The sequence below is a fragment of the Barbus barbus genome, assembly GCF_936440315.1.
Source record: "Barbus barbus genome assembly, chromosome: 19".
NCBI lineage: Eukaryota > Metazoa > Chordata > Actinopteri > Cypriniformes > Cyprinidae > Barbus > Barbus barbus.
This window is the reverse complement of record NC_136747.1, coordinates 18,163,313-18,188,781: the sequence shown is the minus strand read 5'-3', so window position 1 is coordinate 18,188,781 and position 25,469 is coordinate 18,163,313. Positions and strand designations below refer to the sequence as shown.

Below are 25,469 nucleotides of genomic sequence, written 5' to 3'. Positions count from 1 at the left end.
AATATTAAGTGAGATATTAGAAGTACAACAAAATTAGATAACCATTTTTATAGTGAATTAACTCTTATATTTTTCTTGTACTAAAGCAAAATTTAAACATGGGTTTTTTTCACAGAACGTTTTTGCAGATTAGTTTTTTATTACTGTTAAAAACTTGTATTGCCAGTACAATAAATACAATCTGATTCCTGATCATTCTTTAGAAAGAAATTGTAAAAAAAAGAAAAAAATGATGCTAAATGTAATTAATATCTTAAGTGCACATTTTAACTTTGACAGCTCTAATTTTTGAACAACTAATCTTTATAAAGCTTAATCAGAAAATGGTAAAAAGGCCAAAAAAATAATACAAATAAATGTAGTGAGTCCACAATTACTTTATTTGATCAAGTTGACATGGTAACATGAAAATGCTTTGGTAAATTAAATGCTTTGATTTAATACAGCGTACACGTTCTACTTTGTTTAAGCATAATTTATTAATGTGCATTACATCGTTTAGTTAAATGTCAACTGTTTACTGACCAAGCAAATGTAACATGATTCCCTTTTATGGACTGAAAAATGCTACATATTAACACATGTTGGCATACATTCAAAATGAGCTGAAGTGTTCAAGACCTTCCCGTTGAAGAAACATTTAAAGCATGTAAATTTACAAGCAATGTAAATATGTGAGTGCGAAGTGAGAACATCTAGGAAACTATTTTGGACATGAACTACAATATTTACTTAATGTTATAACACAGCACACGTCCTTACTATCCTGATGGTGTCAAATGACGTGGTGCCTGTCAATTATAGTCTGAGATTATAAATCAAATATAGAGTGATAAAATTAAGCAATATTGACTATATTGAAATAATATAAAATCTTATAAAAAAAAAAAATTCCCCTAAAGGCACTCATTCATTCGCAGAACAAAGACCATTTATCACACTCATAGAATAAAAAGAGGTTTGATTGTAAAATAGCCGTTGATTTTTCTCCTCTGCTCTTGATTGCACATATTCTGTGTCCAAAGCCTGAAGATACAAGTTTACCTTCCCAAATAAACATGTTTTTGTTTAGTTTTTTGTGCAGAAGAAAATGTTATGAACTGAAACTGGGACCTGTAATCTGTAGGATGTGTCAAATGTGACTCCACAAAACATAAAGAACGGGTTTCTCCATCAAAACAAGTTAAAGCTAAATATAGTCATAATATTTTGAAAAATGTATTTAACATGAGAATTTATGACATCAACACCAAGTACTTGATAATGTCAAAAAAGACAAAAACAAACAAACAAAATTCATACTTTAATAAATTAATGCATTTTTTGAAGTAATATATGTATATTGTCATAGGAATAAGTAAACATGTAATTGCTATCTAAAAACAAATCCCATATTCACACATAATGGTGCCATCATGTGTAATTACTTTTAATGTATAATAATTAATATATGTATATGTATTTTTATTGCCGTTTAATTAAGGAGAAACATCTGCTATAATGTGCTCGAGAATTTAAAGCGGCAGACGCATGTGCGCTTAGAATAAACAGACGATAGCGTTCGCTGGTGTGGACGCTAATATCGTTATCTTTATAGTGCTTGATGTGAACGGGGCTTAACTCTCACAACCACAATGTATGAATTCTTCCGTCTCCACTAACAGTGTGATGCAGTGAAAGTGCATGAAGAATTCTGGGTAGGAGGAAAGCGATGACGAGCTGAAAAAGGAATCAACCAGTAATCTTTGTGGGCTCTGTCACAAGGCTGGAGCCGTCCCAAACGGTTTTAAACTGCTCTGGGATTGGAAACTCCCTCTGTTGAATACATAAGAAGATATAAGTCAAATAATGTATAAACAATGCCTCAACCTATAAGGCTGATGACAGATTTTCTCTCATATTTGAATGTAAAGCAGGTCAAATCTCTGGAATAGAACACCGTTACTTTGGTACATGACAATGTATTAAGAAAGTTATTTGGTTAAAATGAAAGGTTATGCTTGCTCTCCTGGTAAATATTTCAAGTGTAAATAAACTTACATAATCATCTTCTCCTTCGGGAACGAGGACGTTCATCTCAGAGCTCTTGGCACTGACAATCTCACAGTCAAGTGAATCCTTGCTCAAGTAGACATGGCACCCCTCAGTCTTGTTAATGGAAATAGTAGGAACTTTTCCCGTTACCTGAAAGGCCAAAAACAAGTTGTGTGTTGTTCACAGGTAACAAAATACATTAAAATGATCCAAAACTTCTGAACAATACTATATGTGGTTGACGAATTTGACAATATTATGTATTAACTTATTAGTAATTCTTGCTATAAAAGCATGTAGCAGCTAAAAATCTGAAGTTTGATGTATGAGTGTGTATTTATGTCCATTAACACCTCTTCAGTGTCAGCACATGCATACCACAATGTTATTTAACATTCATAGTTGTGTTGATTATGATATTCTTTATTGATTCTGGCAGTTATGACCATAATTCATGCACATACATTATGCTAACACATTCTCTTTTACGATAACAACCCTGAGTACAGATCGCGCACAGATCAAAACACTTCAGCCTACAACTTGTTATGCACAAACATTTACATCTAACCTGAAGCCGAATGTCTCTGGAGTTGATGATCTCAACGATGCCCACCACATTGTCAAACACGAGTCCGAGCTTCTTACAGTTATCTGTGAGGAGAGAGGCAGACATTTGCCAGGCGTGAGCAGGAGATAACGTTACTGAATAAGAGCAGCTGGTGTTATGAGGAGCTCCTCTTACCTACTATGATGGAGTTGACTTTGCCCTTGATCTGGAGTGTGGAGTTGCTACAGCTAAAGACATAAACCACCTGTCGGAGCTCTGTCTCCTCTATCACCAGGTCATGAGACTTCTCCTGGTGCTCCTACAGGACAAATACACACAATAGATCCACTAAACACATGCTGTAGGAATTGTAAATCAATAGCGTCTCACTACAAGTGCAGGGTACGGTAGCTTAGTTTACAAGTGTGTGGCGAGTGTCAACGTTTTAATACATATCTACATTCATCCAACCCACTTTTTGGGAGATGCCTACCTACATGAATCTCTTCCACTTTTAAATGAATCCTATGCAAATAAAAATGATTATTTTATATAAAACATTTAGGCTCTGATGGCATAATATTAATAAAAAATAACAACAATGATAATAATAACCACTATGCAAAGTATTATTATTATTAGTAGTAATATTTATCATATATTTTGTATTATATATCAAATATTATTAATAATATACTATAATTAGTGCTGTCAAACGATGAATCGCATCCAAAAGAACAGTTTTTGTTTACATAATATATGTGTGTGGACTCTGTATATTTATTATGTATATATACATACAAACACATGCATGCATGTATATGTTATGTTTATTTATTAAATATTTCTTTATATAATCTAAAATATAAGAATATACATATATGCATGTAAATATTTAAAAAATATGTACTCTATGTGTGTGTATTTATATATATATATATATATACACATAATAAATATACACAGTACACATACATATATTATATAAACAAAAACTTTATTTTGGATGCGATTAATCACGATTAATCATTTGACAGCACTAACTATAATATAATAATAATTACCACTATGCTAAATAATATAATAAAATAATTAGTTTAATGAATCTCTTCTATTTTTAAATCATTTCTGTGCCACTGAGAATGATTATTTATACATAATATTTAGGCTTTTAGGTATTTCTATTGAGACAATTGTATAATAATAATAATAATAATAATAATAATATCACAATGCTATATTACTTAAATAATAATAAGACATTTATATACACATTAGCAAATGCTAACTATGCTAAATAATAATATAATAAAATAATTAGCTTAGTGAATCTCTCCCATTTTTAAATAATTTCAATGCCACTGAGAATGATTATTTATATATAATTTTTAGGCTTCACTAAATGTATTTCTATTGAGAAAATTGTATAATATAATAATATCACAATGCTATTTTATTTAAATAATAATAATAAGACATGTATATAAACATTAGCAGAACGACAATTGACCAATGTGAATCTAGTTTTGCTTGGAGCTGTGCAATAAGAATAATGTAATATTTTCCCATTGCATCAGACCTTATTATATATAAATAATCTATTTGTACTGCTTAAAGTGCTATATACTGCCTTCAATGCTTTAGAAATAGCATGTAAATCAATAAAAACTCTAGTATGATACAGTATTAACAGTAGTATTCTACATTGTCACAGCCTCAGCATATTGCATGTTTAATTTAGCAAGCAGCATTTAGTCTTGAAAATAAAAAATGCAAACCAACAATTTTAAGTTATTATACAAGTGAACTGAAAAAAAAAATGATAACATCATAACATGATAAATTTATTTGCTAAATTGTTCATTTGCATTTTTATTTTCAAGATATAACTAAATGGCTTAGTTAATGACATTGACTTAAAATTAAGAAATTTATTGCATTGTGGGATAAATTCGATTAAAAGTAGTATGATTTAATGCTGGACACATTCAGACACATGCCAGTTCATGTGGTGTGGGCACCTACCACCCTCCACTTCTTTCCTTCCAGCTCCAGCACGGGGGAATGTTTTTTGGCAGGTGCACAGGCAGACGAGCTGGGGTTCTGACTTTTAGCTGGAGATCCCTGGTGTGTCCTCCCTCCCTGAGAGCGCAAGTTAGGGTTCTTATGGGTCTTCTGCTCGTCAGACACATGCTTCAAACCTGGAGGCAGAACACATCACCTGATGCCAGTTTTAAAGGCGGTATAGTATTTTGTTGTCTGACGGTGTTCTCCTGCCCACCTTTAGTGATGGCCGCTCCCTGGTTGAGCTGTGTAAACAGAGCTGAGTGCTGGGCTGCTGTGTCCTCGGGTTTGGGGCTGTCATCCATGAACATCGGAGGAGGACCTGGTGGTGGAGGAGGAGGAGGGCAAGGACCACCAGAAGAAGCACTGAACAGTGCGGGAGTGGCTACAGGACCCTGCTAAGAACATCAGAGTTAGTCTCTGAGAAGCTGAAAACTAATATGCTCATTCCAAGAATGGGAAAAACATTAAAAACAAAACTAAAACACAATATTCATGTCATAGAATTCACAGTATGGCTTTCGATCCACAGCCTCAACACTTTTATAAAATGGTTAAAAACATTGTAACAGTGATGTTGATGAATTCACTGCAATGGTCGTTCTATCCAGTGGGGGGCGTAAGAGGCAATGGATTGAGTCTGCAGGGTTTGGTGATTAAAAGTTCAAAAACCAAGGTGACCTCCATAAAAAAAAAAAAATCGAGTATATTTTTTTAAGCTTTAAAGAGGAGTTTAAATGGCAAAAATCATTGTTTCACTTAATTAAATCAATATTTCTCATGATATTAAAGACTTTTTATTCTAAAGGTGTAAATACATGAAATTAGTTTGTTAAGGTGTATTTTACTATTATTTAAATATTTTATTATTAAAATATTACTGTTATTTTATTATATATATAAAATTATGATTATTACGACTATAAGAAAAATGGAAAACTGAGTAATAATGAGTAGGTGTGTTCAAATCTTTATCCACACAAATTATACATTTATATAAATTATACATTTATATAATATTATATTAAATTCTATAAAAATAATATAAATCAAAATATGCAGTGAAAGGTTCATTAGTTAACTATATTAGTTAACATGAACTAAGAATGAACAATACTTCTACAGGATTTATTAATCTAGTTAATGTTAATTTCAGTATTTAGTAATCCATTATTAAAATCACAAGTTGTGTTTGCTAACATTAGGTAATGCACTGTGAACATAAACAATGAACAACTATATTGTTATTAACTAACATTAACAAAGATTAATAAAAGGTGTAATAAATGTATTGTTCATTGTTTGTTCATGTTAGTTAACACATTAACTAGTGTTAACAAATGACGCCTTATTGTAAAGTGTTACCAAATGTCTCTTTAGGAAAATATATTGCTATATGGTTAATTCAATAATCTTTTGAAAGCAGTTCATATCAGTCCATGTGTTTCTGGCACAACTGGGATACTCTTATTAAAGTAAAAGAACAGATCAGTGTGGCACAGTTGGCTATTGTGTGACCCTGCCGGCACACTTTCGCCTGTTTTATATTGTCAGCACAGCTGCCATTGACAGTTGCACACGGTTCCCACTTCAACACTTAAACTGGCTTAAACAACTGTTGCACACTCATCTTTTCCTGTCTTGTACAAACACACACACACTTCTAATCCCAATACTTGTGCTGATGTTCAGCATAGGTTAAACAGTTGGGCAACCCAAACTCTGACCCTAAAGGTCATTGCCTCTTGAAGAGGTCAAAAGGCAAAGCTACTTAAACTGTTAGAGGAAGTGGAGAAGCACGGCAGAAAAATACATAGTGATGCAGGAGTTTAATTGTGCCTGATGTGTGAGGATATACAGAAGTAAATGAATTCAAAGGAGAGGTATAATGTGGAATACATGAGAAGCGAGGTTGAATTACGAGGAGTGTGTGTGAGAGCAGGTGTGTAAGCCAGAGACACACTAGGCTTTTGTTGGGGGCATTTCTATGGTAAACCCCCCATGCAAAAAGACCCAGATGACCACCTGTCCACGCCATACAGTCCTCCACATACACTTAGAGCCCTCACGGCAGGAGGGACAGCTGACACACAGTCACTGAGCTCTCAGGTTTCTGTTTGACACACACATTATTTCACCCCGAGACAGACAAGATTTAACATCTCCAAAAATCCCACAACTACTTAAAGGGATAACTGTGAATTCTTTCAAAGGCATAAAAGTAGTATGAAGCTGTTTTATGAAAGCAAAAAAAAAAAACTAAAAACACTTTGTAACCTGACACATTGCTGCGTATTATCAGTCAAGTTAAAGCCAGTAAAAGAAAAAAATTCTCAAATGTTTGGGTTTGGTAAGATTTTCCTTCTCCTTCACTCTAAAAAAATGGTGCTATATAGCACTAAAAGTGGTTCTTTGGCTCGTAATCATAGGGGAACCACTTTTGGTGCTGCAGTGCACCAAATCTGGGTGCTTCAGTGGTTCTTCACCGGTTCTTTGGCACTACTACCATATACAGAACCTGTTAAGCTCCTGTATGGTTCTTCAGTGGTTCTTTGGGGTGATTAAAGTGCTATAGCACCACTGCCGTACAAAGAACCTGTTAAGCCCCATTAAAGGTTCTTTACGAGCCAAAGAACCACTGTTGGTGCTGTTTAGCACCATTTATGTTGACGAAATACAGTGCAATATGGCACCTCTTACGGTTCTACATAGCACCATTTGACAAAGATGCTGTATAGCACCTTTGAAGATATGGTGCTATATAGCACCAAAAGTGGTTCCCCTATGATTAAGAGCCAAGAACCACTTTTAGTGCTATATAGCACCATTTTTTTTAGAGTGTTTGATGAATATAAAGTTCAAAAATCTTTTGTAACATAAATATCTTTACTGTCACTTTACTGTCACATTGAATACATCCTAACTGAAAAAAAGTCTTAATTTCTTTCCAAACTTTTGAACAATAGTGTACATAGATTCAATTCTTAGAATAAACTCATACATCAAACTCTAAATAATTGTTTTTAATTTAGGCATCACAACATTATAATGTACAATATTTGCTAAAGATTACATTTAACAGTGTTTTTAAATTATTAGTGTTTTTAAAGATTAACATTAAGCGAGTGCTAGATGACAGAAAAGGTTATCTAAATGTAAAATTATAGGGGAAATTAGCATGAACAATTAAATATGCAATATCGACTGATACTGATAAATAAAAAAATTCTCTAACTTCGGTATGGCAATAAGTGATGTAGTACCAATATACTATTCATCCCTAGCTGGAAGAGATGAATTTCCAAGGCTGGCAATCATAAATATAACTGTACTAGTTATCTAGATAGATGTACACAGTATAGCTGTTAATCATCTGAAATTACTCTGCATGCAACCAGCCTCTGTAAGACTAAAAATGGAAAATATGCTTTTCTGTATTGCAGTTTCAATTTTTCCTCATTTGAAATGGAAACACAATATCTAGCATTGCAAATGTTTACGTCTTTGAAAATGACAGATTTCTTTATAAATGTAGAGTTTTGAGTGCCAACATCAGCTGTTCTAATTGTACAATTTGAAAAAGAATATGCACACCATACATCTTGAATATATGAAAAGTTTCCAAATGAAAGTCTCACTTACAGTCTTGTTCCAGACGAGTCCAGTGGTGTGGTGTTCTTTTATGTAGGTCTGAAGTTCAGTCCAGATGCTCAGATAGGAACGAACCCACTCAATATGACAGGGGTCACTGGGGTCAGCAGAGACACAAAAAAATGTTCAATGGCATTGTTCAAGTGAAAAATAAATCATTTTCATGTATAACATTATTGTGAGGGAAATTTACTGTGTGTGTAAGTACATTAACAAAAAGTAATATCATGGTATTACTTGAAGATTCTTCAAGTAGCAGATAAACACCATTATACATGACTATGGTAATCATTATCACAATACCATGTAAGGGTTTCACATGAACATAAACTGGCCTGATATGAACTAAATAAATAAATAAAAAAACCCTAATGCACTAACGTGTCTTTGTACTCTTTCAGGACTCTGTTTGTGTAGAACATTGCAGCATCGTTCATCTCCTTCACATATGGCCCTGGTTTCTGACACTGTGACAGAGCAAGACAACAAAGGGTCAAAAGATGGCCAAAGAAGCTTATGTACTAATAAAAATAAATAGTAAGCATAGAAAAAAAGGATCAATTTCAAGGAAAGCACTCAAACTTAAGCTTTGAACCTTCGTTGTAAACATCAGCGGTAGTTTAAAGCAGAAAATGATATAGTCCAGATCAGTCTTAGTCCAAATTCACATTGCAGTGATTAGATACAGCCATCCACAGCATGAAGACATCAGAAGAGTTTACATAATAGAAAATAAATACAAAATCCAAATATCAGTTTGGTGGTCCTCTCACCGATGACTCAGATGGTTTGTGTAAGGTTGTTCGGTTGTCACAATCAAAGAAAATATGCCCAATGGACGGAATGGATATTGTTTGAAGTTTATTTGGTGGGCTTTCATCACTAGCATCAAGCCATGACTGTTTCTAAATGTGCAGTCTTAACAGTAAGATGCATGAGCCAACCCAGGTATTTGTATAAAGGAAGTTGGTGACTAGACTGCACCACAGTGCTAAGACTAAGAACGGCTCACCACAGCCACCCAGCCCAGAGCGGGGATGCTCTCGCTCACGGCAGACAGGTGGTTGAACAGGCTGCTGCCTCGGTTCTTCTCCCGGAAATTCTGTACCTCCTGGATCTGGTCAGAGAGGGGTCTAAGGAGGTCAGCCATCTCTGTCTGATTGGGAATAAAAGCAGGAATGCCATCAATCTAAAGTTAAGCTTCATTTGTGAAACATCAAACAGTCTGAGTTGTGCATAAAACAGACCAAGTTCATTTAAAAAATGTACTTACGGTTAGAACTTCTGAAGATGTGTGAGCAATACTAATAGTGATAATTGTCTTGCAGGCTCTAATAAACCATTTAAATACAGTAATTTGCCATTTTAGTAATTTCATTTAAAACAACATCAACTGTGAGAAAACATCCATTCATAAAATATCTATCCCTTACTTTTCAATCAACTTAGACTAATAATTCAATTAACTCTGAGCTCAGCCTTCATAACAAATCTCAAAGATGATCAAAAGGAGATTTTGTGCTGTATACCACTGTAGAGTTTCAACCTCTTCTATTAAAGACTCTAAAAGGATGTATGCATAAATTTCCTTCTTGTTTGGATGTATTTCCTATTGAAAGTTGGGCAGCACACACACGTGTGTGTGTGTGTGTGTGTGTGTGTGTGAAATAAATAAAAATTAAAAGTAGACAGACAGATATAGAAACTAAAACAAATTAAAATAAAAAAATATACAAATAAAAGCTAATTCAAAATATTAATGAACACCATCATAGTATATGAAAATACTAAAATATCACTGCACATATTTAATTACTAGCATGCTAGTCAGCTGCATGTGGTATTGGAATAGGAACATTTTTCATTTTAGAAAGCATCTGATTGTAAAATCTGTATAGGCCAACCTGAATCTTTAAAATTTCATGGGCAATAGTCTTTCGGCAGTAGTGTAACAATGTATGCAACACTGTGAACTGTCCCTCAAGGCTAAAGGGAAAGAAGTGACAACTCACACACCTTTCTGATGATTGTTTGCTGCATGGCCAATTCAAAACCACTGCGAAATCTGTCTAGGGAAAGCTCTCAGCCTTAAGTGAAATTTCCAATCGTGTAGTTTCCTATTGAAATGACTAGATTTCCCCCCAAAAAAATGTGCCTAACGAGAGTAAATGTGACCGCACCCAAAGACTATCTATTAGCACTACAGTGTATCTTAAAACTAAACAAACAGAGAAAAAGCTACTGCACAGTAAGTACCATTTTGATTTCATTGGGCCTTTTCTGCAAGCACAGAGAAAAACACAGAGCCTGAGGCACCCAAAGCACACTGTTAATAGTGGGACCGTTTTTTCCAAAGAAACGTCCAGCGAGCTTCACCTCCCTCCCACTCAGCATTCCAGCCCGTGATGGGGAGATCCCCCTCGCCTTGTAAGGCCCTGTCCTGTGCTGATGTTTATAGTTTACCTCTGAACAAGGGGGAGAGGGAACACACTGTTTCCTTTTGTTAAATTAACGTTTTTATATTTATGCTTGTGTTCAATCAGTTGCCATGTCCACCATTTCAGTCCATTTCACAAGAACTCGGTGAGAACGACTGACTTCTCTGAACTAAAAATACCACTTCTTCCAGTCAAATACCACTTCGTTTTCAGTCAGACTCATCAGCTTAGGCTGAACTTGTGTTCATGTGCAAATTACAAGAAATCACAGTTGACCTGACTTCAACCTCATCAAATAAGTGAGAGATAAACAAACAAGGCAGACGGTGTGTGTTTAAACAGTATGTTGCCACACTGTGTATTTTTTCATCTATATTTACGCGTTTTGTGGTTGAATGTGACTCATCATTGGTTTTTGGTGTCAACAAGGTCAAACTGTCGAGGGTTGTTGTGACTTGAGTTTGTATATGTGTGAGTGTGACACAAAGCGATAAAGAGCAAGGGGGAGCAAAAGAGAGCAAAACCGTATTTACATAAATTCCTCCCATAACAACATGCACATGATTTTCATTTCTGTGAACAAAGGCGCCTCTTTCTTCCATACTCGGACATTACAGCCCTTGTTAAGGCGCTGTCCGAAGTACAAGTACCTTTCCAGAATCATTCTGAACTTCCCTTCCCATCATGCTTAACCACGGAGAAGGACAGAAATAGCCTGCCTATCTCTGTGCTATGAATGGAGCCAAAGCTAAGAGCTTTCTCGACAGATTATGAATTACACGGCAAGAAAGCATTGCTTCACATTGGAATACACTATGTGTGTTATATATATATATATATATATATATATATATATATATATATATATATACACATATTATATATATATATATATATATATATATATATATATATATATATATATATATATATATATATATATGTGTATGTATGTATAAAGTGATTTTATAAATATATTTGAATGTATTTAAATAATATAAAATTTAATTTAAATAAAGTAAATAAAATAACTCCAGATATTTAATTGATTGCATATAAGAAAATCAACTGAAATATATTTAAACTACATACTACGCTTTAATTTAAATTAAATAATTGTAATTTAATTTAAATAAATTTATAGATAAATAATTGGACACACATTTACTTTATGAACTATGGAAGCTACAATTTGCTTAAAATATCTTCAGAATTTAAGATCTGGATAAATATCCTCTGAACAGACATCATGGTCAGTCACGGTGCGATGCATTTTGACTGTGAACAACTCTGTTATAAGAGGAATTAGAGAGAAACAGCTGCGGTCTACAGGCCACACAAACACTCCTCACCGAGCGACAGGCCTGTCACGTGACCTGGGCCACAGACACACACCGGCTCAAATATAGAACATGCCCATAAAAAGCCACAGAATGCAAGCACAGTCCCACACACACATATACAGAGAGAGAGAAAAGCCAGAGGTTTAGGGCAACTGTCCAGCATCCCTCCTGGGAGCTACACGCACTTCACACTACTGATGGAGAGGAACAATGGCTAAACATAGTGTGTGTGAGCGAGAAAATGTTTGTAGGATATATTTATATATGAAAAAACTGAAAAAATTATTACGTATTTGAGAATTATTGTGAAGCTGAGCTGGTGCGAATGCATGTATAGTAGAGTACTACAGAGATAGTCGCCAGTATTTTCTTAGCAATTCTGGTTGAGTGTTTTTCCATTCAGATTTGTGGGATTCCATTTGCAGAAATACCCTCCTCCCCTCACCAATGCATTTGACCGATGCTGTTGTGGCGATTTGTTTTTATTTAAGTGTTAGTTATAACCACTACAATGCAAGATTGTTACTGCTAGGTTGTTATTCCTCAATGAAAGTCTATAGGATTTTTTATAGGATCATTTTAATAAGCATTAGGTCTGCTTAGAAAAGGAATAGCACAATTCTCCATAACAAGTCACACGATTTAAGGTATAATTTATGTCTGTTGTGCAAACGGTGCAAGAGAAACATCTTGCTTCGTGGGATTTTCTGCCAATGGCCATTAGTTTGTCACATACAGATCAGAGATTTGGCCCTCAGTTGGTTAATCGCATTGAGTGCAATAAATATTGAATCTGTGTTCAAATTAATCACTTTTAAAATCAAAATAAAAAAACAGAAAAACACACTAAATATCACAAACAGTCCTGCTACAGTGCTTTTCCTACCACTTGTGTGTTTATTATCCACTGTTTGATTCTCCATCCTACTTTCGCCCAATAGCCTTTGGTCTGAGATCTTCTTCCTGTTTGGGCAATGTGAACCAAAGTCCGATGACATGACATCACGCTGGCCCCCTGCACTTCCCCCTGGCTACTGTGTGAATGCATTGGGAATGTGTCACATTGGCATTTTTTAAAACGGGAGAGGTAATCCCTATGTGAACAGAAACCGTAATCGCATGGCTGACCACATTGCTCAGAATAGTATGGAGGAGAGTAAGAGGTCGGCATTAAGCGGAACACAGCTTTTATGTTGAAAAGCACTGAATTTATATCACCCTTAAAGGAACAGTTAACCCCAAAATTAAAATTTTGTGCAAATTTACTCACCCTCAGGACATTCAAGATGTAGATGAGTTTGTTTCTTCATCGGAACAGATTTTGAAATGTTTTGCATCACATTAATTGCTCACCAATGGATCCTCTACAGCAGTGCTTCCCAAACCTGTCCTGGAGGCCCCCCTGCCCTGCATATTTTGTATGTCTCCCTTATCAGAAACACCCAATTCATGTCTTGCAGCCTCTACTAATGAGCTGATGAGTTGAATCAGGTGTGTTAGATAAGGGAGACATACAAAATGCGCAGGGCTAGGGGTCCTCCAGGACAGGTTTGGGAAGCACTGCTCTACAGTGAATAGGTGCCGTCAGAATGAGATTCCAAATAACTGATGAAAACATCACAATAACCTCATGCAGGGAAAATCTGCTGGTTGGTAATAAACAAAATCATCAAGACATTTTAACTTTAAACCATTGCTTCTGGCTAAAATATATAAGAGTCCTCTTTCTATAATATTGCTTTCTCCAATGAAAAAATTGACTGATTAACAAGTGAAACACTCTAAAACAGTTTTAAACAAATATGTAGGTGGATATTGATGAAAGAGGACAACAGAGGATTGACTTTTTCATTGGAGGAAGTGTTATTATTGATTGTAAGACTTTTTGTATTTTAGTCAGAAGTGACATTTTAATGTTAAAATGTTTAAATTAATTTATTTTTTAAACAGCTTTTTGCTTCACAAGACATTCATTGATGGACTAGAGTCGTGTGGATTACTGTGTTGTTTTTATCAGCTGTTTGAACTCTCATTCTGACGGCACCCATTCACTGCAGAGGATCCATTGGTGATCTGATCAGACATCCGTTTTGTCGCAACTTTAAATTGCAGGTAGACATCTGTTGAGACTGCACAGACTCAAGAGTCATATGGGTCATTTGCTGAAGAGACACTTTTAGTCAAGCTAAACATTGTTATTATGGTGCTTTAAATATGACAAACACTGTAGTGTGAAATGTGCTAACAGTGCTTCAATGCAAGTGGTTACTTCAGGGGTGTCCTAGAGGGCCACTGTCCTACAGAGTTTAGTTCCAACTTGCCTCAACACACTTACCTGGAAGTTTCTAGTATGCATAGTAATACATTGATTTGCTGGTTCAGGTCTGTTTAATTGAGGTTGGAGCTAAAATCTTCAGGACAGTGGGCCTCTAAGAGCAGTATTGGGTATCCCTGAATTACTTCATGACCATAAATCTGTGAAATGTTACATTGTAAGGTTACATCTAGTTTAAATGTATGAAATCATATGCAGATATATTGGTTTGGTTATACCTTTGCCGGCTCCTTGTGTGTCATGGCCATTTTGAGGAAAGCACGCTGGACCTGAAGGGCATTGCTCACCATCTCTGCCTGTTGGATAAAAAAATTCAAGCAACAACAAATTTATTTATTATATATTTGTAATAGTATTGTACTTAATAGCATTTTGTGGTGGAACTACATTATGAACATTTTTGTAAAAACATTTTTTGTAAACATTTTTGTTCCTTTGTCTTGCCAAGGCTAGTTTTCACCTAACATTTTATGTATACTCACAATAAAATTATGATTTTGCATGTTTTGAATAATTTTACACTGTAAAAAAAAAAAATTGTTGTTTCAACTTAAAATAATTTGTTACCCCCGCTGACTTAAAAGTTTTAGTTTAAATCAACTAAAATATTGCAGTTGTCCCTTAAATTAACATTGAGTAACTAAAAGCTTTAAGTCAGCAGGGCAACAAATTATTTTAAGTTGAAACAACTTTTTTTTTTTACAGCGTACAAAGGAATTTTTTTAATTGAAAACCTCACAATAACTTTCTTTTGATAAATATGTGAAACCTAAATAATAAATGTATAAAACACATTAATGTAAATATATAAATATATTCTGTTCACAAGTGATATTTACCTTTTTTTTGCTTTAATATAATGTTCACCCAAAACATTTTGAAATTCAATTAAATTCAATCTTTTTTTTTTTTTTTTTTTTTCACTCTGTTTTCTAATTAACCATATTATTAATCATAATATTTATTTAGAATGTGAAAATATTTTTAGGATGGATTTTAAGAGTTAAAGTCTGGTTCTAGGACAATGATCAAACAACATCCATAAAGGGTATTTGAGAAGCAGCAAAAATTAATTATGAAAGCAAGGTATAGAAAGATCTGAAGCTAGTTTTAATCTGACCTTTATATAATAAAAAGTTCTGCTATATAAAAATCAACCTTGGGGACATAAAGTACCAAAGTTAGAGAGGCACCTAAATGAAGTAAAACCTAATTGGTTAGAACTGAACCCTCTGCTGCACACGCACATAGACACAAATTGAGGCAAATCCTACATTTAGGAAAAGGCTTCCTCTCGCAGAACATGGGGAAAGCCAGAGGTCTGTTTTACCTTAAAAGGAGCTGACTATAGGAGATAAAACCCTCTCCCAGCCCATCTCTTTCAGCACTGATGAGAAACTTAGATTGGTGAATGTTGCCTTTCGAGGTAAAGACACTTCACGGGATTTATCATCGGTAATTCCCACACTTTCAGGCTCAAAAGGTCACCTCTGCGTGACTCCCGGTTAAATCAAGGCAATCAGGCTCAGACCAGGAGTGTGTGGCAGAGGAGAAAGGAATATTGTATGCAATCACTTTCTAGAACTCTTTTAAAACGTTTGATGCCAATTTGAACGGAAACACAATAACGGTGCAATCATACTGTAGTTTATTACAGTTTCACATATATAAACATGTCATGTTTCAATCTGGGTGTTTGATTGCACATTTCAATACAAAGGCATAAATTAAACTGAAGATGTTCCTCTAAGATTCTAATATTGGGTAAAGAAAAAATATATATTTTTATTTATTAAGTATTATAATACGTAGTATTATGTACATCTTTCAAGGTTTGAATGATTTTTTAATGTTTTTGACAGAAGTCGCTTATGCTCGCTATACATTTATTTGACCAAAAATAAAGTAATAACAGTAATATTGTGAAATATTATTACAATTTAATTCTACTTTAATTCTTCCTGTGATGCAAATCTGAATTTTGAGCAGTCATTACTCCATTCTTCAGTGTCACATGATCCTTCAGAAATCATTCTCATATGCTGATTTAGTGCTCAAGAAACATTTCTTATTATAATCATGTTGATAACAGTGTGGTGTAATATTTTTGTGGTAACCATTTATTTGTAATTTCTTGGAATCTTAAGAGCAATGAAAACAAATCTTACTGACCCCTGACTTTTTTTATACTGCATACTATTGAAATAAATAGTTTATTATATAGTATTATTTAAATAGATATAGAAAATATAATATTTTCTAGATTATATTGTAAAACATTTTTAAAAAATGCCAATTATTTATGTTTTTAAATGACAAGTTGTCTTTATTTACACTAAACTTACTATTTTACACACTATCAATGGGTTTGTATAGGTGAAAATATACAGCCACCTTTATATTTTAGGAAGAGAGTCCTTAGGGGATCATCACATCAGGACGTTGTTGGTGTTAAAAAATTTGAAAACCCCCCAAAAGACCACTTCCACGCAGACCTACAGAACATGATAAGTTCCCACAAACAGACAGTCTCTTTTTTTCACTGAGCAAAAGATCCCGCACACACACATGGTCAAAGAGACATTTCTCATCTCTTATTAGACCAAAAGAGAAATGTTTCCTCTCTGAGTTGAGCTTGAGGAGAATTCCAGTGTTAACAAAGAGGACACATACATCCTTCTCCCACTTTCTTTCTGCTCTTTTCACCCGTCCTCTCTCCCTCTTCTCATAATATTACATTCCATCACTAGAATGAGCCACTGTGCCTCTGTGTACACTAAGTACATTGTCCAGCGCCTCATTTCTCAAGCAGTTCTTTAGTTACCAATCGGTAGCGACTGGACATGAAATGTAAGTCATACAGACCGTTATGTACTGTGAGTCAAAAAGAAGCCCTAACATTTCAGATATTGTTTGCAGGCCGTCAACTTGAAAAGTACCTTGTGTTAGGACAGATGGGACAGAAGTACTTGCTGACAAATAATTGATGGTAAGGGCTCTTGTGGAGCAAATGCACATTAATTCTGATGAAGATAATGACCAGGACATTTGTGACCCTGGACCACAAAACCAGTCTTAAGTCGCTGGGGTATATTTGTAGCAATAGCCAAAAATACACTGTATGGGTCAAAATTATTGATTTTTCTTTTATGCCAAAAATCATTAGGATATTAAGTAAAGATCATGTTCCATTAAGATATTTTGTAAATTTCCTACCATAAATATATTAAAACTTCATTTTTGATTAGTAATATGCATTGCCAAGAACTTCATTTGGACAACTTTAAAGGTCATTTTCTCAATACCGGTAGTTAGATTTTTTTGCACCCTCAGATTCCAGATTTTCAAATAGTTGCATCTCAGCCAAATATTGTCCGATCCTAACAAACATACATCAATGGAAAGATTATTTATTCAGCTTTAGGATGATGTATAAATCTCAGTTTCGAAAAATTGTCGGTCTTGTCGAATTGGTTTTGTGGTCCAGGGTCACATTTTAGCTAAATGTTTATGTAATTATAAAATTATTGTCAATTGCCAATAGCTTGGTCAAGAGACTGATGAGAATTTTTTTTTAGTTCATATTGAAATTTTAGACTTGATTGCAGATTTTTGTATTTTGACAAATCTGAAAACAGTGTGACATTGTTGAGATCTCGAAATTTCTAAGCAGCAAGAGTGAGCTTTAAGATACACTACAGTTCAAAAGTTTCGGTATTTGAAAGAAACTATTACCGTGAAAAAAAATGGATACTTTTATTCAGCAGTGATGCATTAACTAAATAAAGTCACAATAAAGGCATTTATAATTATTTATTTATAAATGCTGTTCTTTTGAACTTTCTGTTCATCAAATTATCCTGAAAAAAATGCATCACAGTTTCCACATTAATATTAAGCAGAAAAAACGTTTTCAACATTGACTATAAGAAGACATGTTTCTTGAGCTCCAAAGCAGCATATTAGAATGAATCACAGGAATAAACAACATTTAAAAATATATATATTACACTATAAAATTGTTACTTTAAATTGTAATAATATTTCACAATATTAGTTTTACTGTATTTTTGGTCAACACCCTTGATCAACATAACTCTTACCAACCTAAACTGCTAAACAATGCTGTATTTCGAAAAAACACCATCAGATGTGTTTTTTTTATTACTCATTACTCTTTTTTGAAATATTTTATAGAATTTTATAACAATCCAGAAGTTAATATAACCTCTCTTAATAAAATAACACAGCAAAACAGTAATTTTCCAGTCCAACAAGACACTAATACAGCACTTCATTGCTGCAGCAAAAATAAGAAGCAGTTTAAACAAGCTGAGTTGTCTCTGTAAATACGCTTTAGACAAACAAATGCTGTTCTTCCTTCACTTTTTCCATTTTTCAAACACCTGCTTTCAGATTATAATAAAACATTTTCCATTTGTTATGATGTGAATGGATTTAACTAAGCTGCAGGGAAACAGAAGAGCACAAAGCCAATTGTCAAATATAGCAGAGTTATGTGAACCTGGAAAGCAACAGCTGTGAGCTCCCTCAGCAGCTGTACTGTTGGGCTGACGGTTGGACGTCTGTGAGTCTGTGCAGTCATTTGGTACTATAAACTAAGAGCTCTTAGGAGAATGACTTCACTCTTATATTATCTACCTCTGCTCATCTTCTGTCAGAATTCCTGGCTGTCTCTCTGTCAAATCTGCATTGACATTCACTAATGCTTGCACTTACATGCTTAGCCACATCTCCACCAATAGCTGTGCTGGTCCTCAAATATTCAGACACTGAACCACTCAGCAAATGGTCGAACGCCTCCATGCTTTCGGATTCACCTTAAAATCAAAGAGAGATATCAACAAAACAGAATTTATTCAATAGAATTTAATAAACAAAATCAATTCAACAAAATAAACAGAACGAGCAACACATCCAACGGAAGATGCTTTGAAATGCCATTCATTGTTGGGGATTTTGAGATTTTTGACAAGACAATATAATATAGAGTTCAACTATATTCTTTTTTAAGACAAGCAGATGGGTTTAAATTGAATACATGATATGCAAATCCAATTTACAGTGTATAATTTATTTGTTGTTTTTAAGATATTTGACACAAAAATGACTAAAATAAAATAACAACAACAACAAAAATCTTATTGCTGAAAATAAGAATTAATATAAAAATGATTATCCTTGTTATTAGTAGTATCATTATGATTAGTATTAATGTTATTGTTATTATTAGTAATAAAGCCACTATTTAAATCACTTATTACAGAACCAATAACTCAAGTGGAACAATTTGAAAAAACTAAACTGATTTTAAACTAAACTGTGAAAACATTGAATTGCACACACAAACTAGAGACGGGAGGAAGCAGAAGATAGAGTTCAGAACTCCCATTCACTGGCATCCATACCCATTATACATTTCAGACATTGCAGTTTGCCAAGGCTAATGCTGTTCCTATGAGAATATTTTTCCCATGAAGAAAAAAAATCCCCTAAAAGTCAGAGGTCTTCTCCTTAAGATAATCTGTACAGACAATGCCCTGTGGACTCATCAAAACAGACCACAACAGCATTTTATGTTTTATAAATACAAACTATTAATATTGAATAATTCAGAACTGCTGTCAGGATCTGCTGTACTTATGGTACCTCCGTTGATAATGCTGCTGATGTCTCCGTTGACCAAACCCCCAGGACAGTTCTGCAGTTTAACCGCCACCGCCTCCAGACGAATTACTGCCTGCTCCAGACGCTCAACCAGTGCTTCCATGTCAACAGTCCTGGAGAAACAGAGCAAACTCTTGGTCTGTGCTAAATGGCCGTAATGGCCTATGAAAGCTGTTTGATTTGTTGGGACTTCATGACCTGAGTACCAGTCTGTTCAATAAAACACTGTCTGCTCCCTGGAACGGTCAAACGACAGAAGGTATCCCAGAGAAACATGAAAACAATAATTATGAGGAATGTTTTATTGACTTTCTTGGAGTCTGCCAGTGATGCCAGACACTGCCATCATAACATCCACTATCCAAAATAGTATTATTACAATAATATTAATATATTATAAAAAATGATAAAGCAGCTAAAACTGGCTTTCTGCAAATCTAGCGCACACACACTGTGAGTATATGAAGGCGTGGAGAGTTCCCTGGCAGCCGTCCACATGACCACACCTCAATACTCATCTGCTAACAAGAATGTAACAGTCAATTCAGTTATGACAGCGTCAAGAGGCCACAAACTGTGCTGTCAACAGTCCAAAATCAGCAGTTTATCACTAAACTATTTCATTACATAACATGTTTATTATCCCCAAATTAAAACCTTTTTAAAAAGAACTCAACCAGAATACAGTACAAACCATAAATATTGTTGCTATCGACATGTTTCATCCACCATCTGAGCACCTGATCAGCAAATACAAATTCTGTTCTATATTTGAAATGTTTTAGTCATTATTAGTAATTTAGTCATTATTAATCAAACAATACATCAAATCAGTCATTACACCTGCTTCATTCAGCTTTCATTTCTGACCTTTAGTAATTAAAAATTCATTAAAAACTATTCATTACATCAAACTGTCTTAAAGTGTGTGTACCTGTTTTTATATACCGGTGGGGACTGAATACACACAGACTCATGGGGACTTGTGTCACGGTGGGGACCTAAATTGAGGTCCCCACGGGTAAACAAGCTCATAAATCACACAGAATGAAGTTTTTTGAAAATCTAAAAATGCAAAAAGTCTCCTGTGAGGGCTAAGTTTAGGTGTAGGGTAGGTGTAGGGCAATAGAATATACGGTCTGTACAGTACAAAAACCATTATGCCTATGGAAGTCCTCACAAGGATAGTGAAACAAGTGTGTGACATATACATATACACACATACACTTTCAAAAAAGCAATAACGTATCAGGTAAAGTATCAAATATTTCACTATTTCAAATCGTTTTGGCTAACATCTGCATATATGAAATTAAACAGATGAAATAAAATTTGGCAGAAATGAAATCTAATGCTATTTGAAGTCTAATAAACAGCTTGTCATCATCATCATACTTATTAGAGGAAAGAAGTGGAATTTGATCCTCCAATTTTGTTCATATCACTGAACAATAATAATCACATCTGTCAGTAACTTCTTTGTGATCACTGTTACCTATTAAGACAGCAAACTTGACTATCATACTCAATACTATTTTTTCTATTATTTATTAAAAGCATTGTGAATGCATTGGTGGGTTTACAAGAAGCTAAACAGAGCAAATAAGAATCTATATTGTGAATATGTGAAGGAGTATAATGTACACACATTTAAACAATTATTCCGATTCAACTGAGAAATGCAAATGAGCACAATCTGCAAACAATATTATCAACTTATAACCTGACCACCTTCATCATCATACAATAGCAGTGAGGAGCTAACAGCACACCACACTGATTCATTCACTTGCACATTAAAGAGAGAATAGACAACAAAAGAGCCGTATTTGCTGCATTTAACATGTAGCTTCCAAAAGAACCACTCTCTCTGTGACACACGTCAGCAGTAATTAATAGTGAACCAGTGTGGAAACGCTCACGTCATCTTGTTATCTCTCTAGAGAATTCTCTAGGCCCTGCCAAATGCCTGACCTGGGCCTCAGTTGAGCTTTTCAGAGAGGAAGAATAAGCCCTGAGCTTGTGACACAGAAAGAGTCGTTTCTAAAACACATGGCACCAAACCTCCGGCTTAAGTAGAGATCATCTAACCAGTGCTGGCTACATGACTTGAGCACAGTGCTCGGCATTATAGGCTAAAAAATTATATCTAGTAGGCCTTTGTCAAATCAAATACTATTGTTTCAACCTGGTGGCCTTTGTGTGGTTAGTCTGCCATTAAACATGATAAATGCTGAACTAATATTTCAGGAGTGATGCAGTTACTAGGCACTCTTATCTATTTCTGAATGTCTATTCTCAGACACTAAATGCAGAGCAATGCTTTACCCGGATACAGGGGAGAGAAGGAGACTGAAGGTCTGAGCTCTTGTGCTAATAAACATTTCAAAGCAAATGCCTTGAATGCCAGTGTGACATCCTTTCAAATAACACCCTGATTGCATACTGAATTTAAAAAAAATATGGACATCTGTAACTTCTCAAGACATTATATAGGGACAATATAGATACTAATAATATTTTCATGGGCTGTCTGGAGGATATTCTGAAGAAATATGGTTTGTGCATCTATGTCATTTACATCATGTACCATGTTTGAATAACCAGGGGTATAGGAATGTTTTATAAAGAGGGGCGACAATATGTAATGACCATCTCCCAAAAAGTTGGGAGTTGCGACATCCTGGCGAAAACTGAATTTCACTTTTGTTATTAACATTCCCTTGCATAATCATATCTGTATATGGATTATTTAGTACATGCATAATTTTGGCTAATCTTGTCTTTTGTGTCCATATATATTTATATTTCATTTTTTGCATAAATCTCCAAAATTCCTTGCTTGTTTAAGTAAACATGGCAATAAATCTTATTCTGGTTCTGATTCTGGTTTAAACAAAATCATCACAACATGACCCCAATGCATACTATTTGTATTAAAAATAACTTCTATACATATTTAATATAGTGCAAGCATTAAAAGCATTGGTAGTAGTATTTAAACATTTTTATATTTTATATTATGTTTTTATATTGGATAATATTTTAGTTTTTATATTTTGTAATAAATAATACAACTGCACAAATGCTTTCTTGAAACAAAGCTTTGAAATTTTGCTAATAAGGGACAATTTTTGGAAATTGAGATGTTCAATTTTCTGAATAAATAAGCTTTCCATTGATGTATGGTTTGTTAGGGTAGGACAATATTTGACTGAGATACAACTATTTGAAATTCTGGAATCTGAGGGTGCAAAAAACATCACAATATTAAGAAAATCGCCTATAAATTTGTCCAAAACTAAGTTCTTGGCAATGCATATTACTAATCAAAAACTAAGTTGTGATATATTTACGGCAGGAAATTTACAAAATATCTTCATGGAGCATGATCTTTACTTAATATCCTAATGCTTTTTGGCATAAAAGAAAAATTTATCATTTTGATCCATACAATGTATTGTTGGCTATTGCTACAAATATAGCCTCCCCAAGCTACTTATGACTGGTTTTGTGGACCAGGGTCACATAATGTTATATAAAATACTATTCAAAATTATGAAAACATTTTATAAAGGAATACATTTATTAAAGGAATATTAATTGTTCTGAAATCTAGCCAATATACAAGCCTTCGATCTTATATTATCATATAAGAATTGCTACTAGCCAGCATCACTTGAAATGTAGCGCATGTCTAACAGAGCTAAAGTAACTAGCCTGTCTCGTCATCTCTATCCCACAGGCAGCAGACGCCTGCACGCGCTGATATGTCAACGACAGATCCTGCAATTAGTGAAAAGATAAGGCACCCTGCCCTCAGACACCAACACACCACTGCTGCAACCTAAAAATCGTGCAAGCTCAAACCAAATGCATGCCAGCACAATGCGCGTGTCTCCAAACACAAAAACGCGCACGTTTCCATGAGACCCTCCCACCCGCTCAGAGCGCGACCAAAAACGTCCCGCTAACGACCTGGAATCATAACATGACAGAGACAGAGTCATTCTTACCCAAATATTACCTCTGACAAGGGATCCGGGGTTTACTCTCACGCTTTCTTTCGAAAAAGCGAGATGTGTTTCGGCTATGGAGGTCTGGTCCTGGCGTCCCCGGCGTTCTCCTGCTGTCACTCAACTGAGCCTTGGGCAGCCGCTTCCGGGACTTCCGTATTTGGGAAGGATGAATCAGAGAAAGGTTACATCAAGATGCCTAGATAGAGCAGTGAGCCAGATAGACTGAGAAGGTTTCTAAGGACATCTTGAAAATATATTCTGAAAGAATAGCAACCACCTATTCAGTAAATATGAAAATATGAGACTGAATGACACTAAATGAATTTCAGAAGGTGTTTTTCTATCTATGTGTGAATAGTTGTATTACAAGTGTCATAAATGCTTAGCATAATCTTTGAGCTTTTTAAAATAATAGATGTTGAAGCAATTTCTGAAACACATTATTAGCATAAATATATTATTAACATAATAATATACTTTTGTGTGCCAAAAAGTCAGTATTCAACATGCACCAAGCCACTTTGTTGTCAAGAAATCACCATATTAGGTCAGTGACTGTTTAAGAGTGATTGTTTATGCTTGCAGTTTTCAAGGTGCAAGGAAAGGTAAATATTTTAGTGTTTTACCTGAGTCATTAAATATCAAAAATATAACTGAATATCAAAATATGCAAATACTAAATATCAATATATTAATATAAATATTGTTGAAACATAAATGAATTAAGCCAACATGAATACAAGGATAACAAACATTTGTAAGAACTTGTTACATGGTTTGAGCTATAGACTTTTAAAAGATTTACCGGTTATCATCTCAGACATCCATAAATGTCAGAGAATATTATTGCACTAGAGAACAAAAAGTAAAAATAAATAAATATATGCATACATAAACCATATTGATGATCATTTTGTTACTTTGTTTATTAGTTTATTCAATTGCCATTACATATTGAGCAACTAATTATCTACACTCCACATTTGCTTCATTGCACTTTTGACCCTACAAGAGATTATGAAGTAATCTCGGTATCAGTGCCTTTATTCTGCATCAGTTCCCGGTGGCGTTTTCTTCCCGCGGCCCTCTGCTATCATGGCCGACGTTAGACAGGCATCCCCGGTGATGGTGTGGTGGAAAGTTTCCGCCGCTGCCGTGTCACAGTGGTACTGAAACACGAGCTAGCATCAGGTTACACGGCGGGCAGAAATAGAACATCCTCGAGAAGTACCAAGTGCACAGATGTGGCCCTTTGGCATTTCTTATTGATAGGAAAGGCCCTAAATAATTCACTAAGCCACTGCGGGTCTCCAATATGCGAAACGGCGGTGAAAGGAATACAGGTGT

At 34.7% G+C, this 25,469-nt stretch overlaps 1 protein-coding gene across 10 annotated transcripts; it reads right to left on the bottom strand.

Annotated features, from left to right (window-relative positions):
• Positions 1-124: 124 nt before the first annotated feature.
• LOC306885468 (adenylyl cyclase-associated protein 2-like) lies at positions 125-24,260 on the bottom strand. 10 transcript variants are annotated; one of them, XR_013785542.1, is made up of 14 exons: positions 24,120-24,234; positions 20,086-20,216; positions 19,156-19,256; positions 14,634-14,711; positions 9,312-9,455; positions 8,895-8,951; positions 8,681-8,766; positions 8,291-8,396; positions 4,866-5,046; positions 4,610-4,785; positions 2,784-2,903; positions 2,606-2,688; positions 2,041-2,184; positions 125-1,815 (listed from the first exon to the last, which is right to left on the bottom strand). XR_013785542.1 is itself a non-coding variant. In XM_079441997.1 (14 exons), the coding sequence occupies exons 2-14, from the start codon at positions 20,204-20,206 to the stop codon at positions 1,732-1,734; spliced, it is 1,482 nt and encodes a 493-aa protein (XP_079298123.1). In that variant the 5' UTR covers positions 20,207-20,216; positions 24,131-24,239; the 3' UTR covers positions 125-1,731. The 10 variants fall into 10 exon arrangements, 9 of the variants coding, with proteins under 9 accessions (XP_079298123.1, XP_079298121.1, XP_079298122.1 ...); XM_079441997.1 differs by having other exon boundaries at positions 2,780-2,903; positions 4,866-5,043; positions 24,131-24,239; XM_079441995.1 differs by having other exon boundaries at positions 2,780-2,903.
• Positions 24,261-25,469: the final 1,209 nt, after the last annotated feature.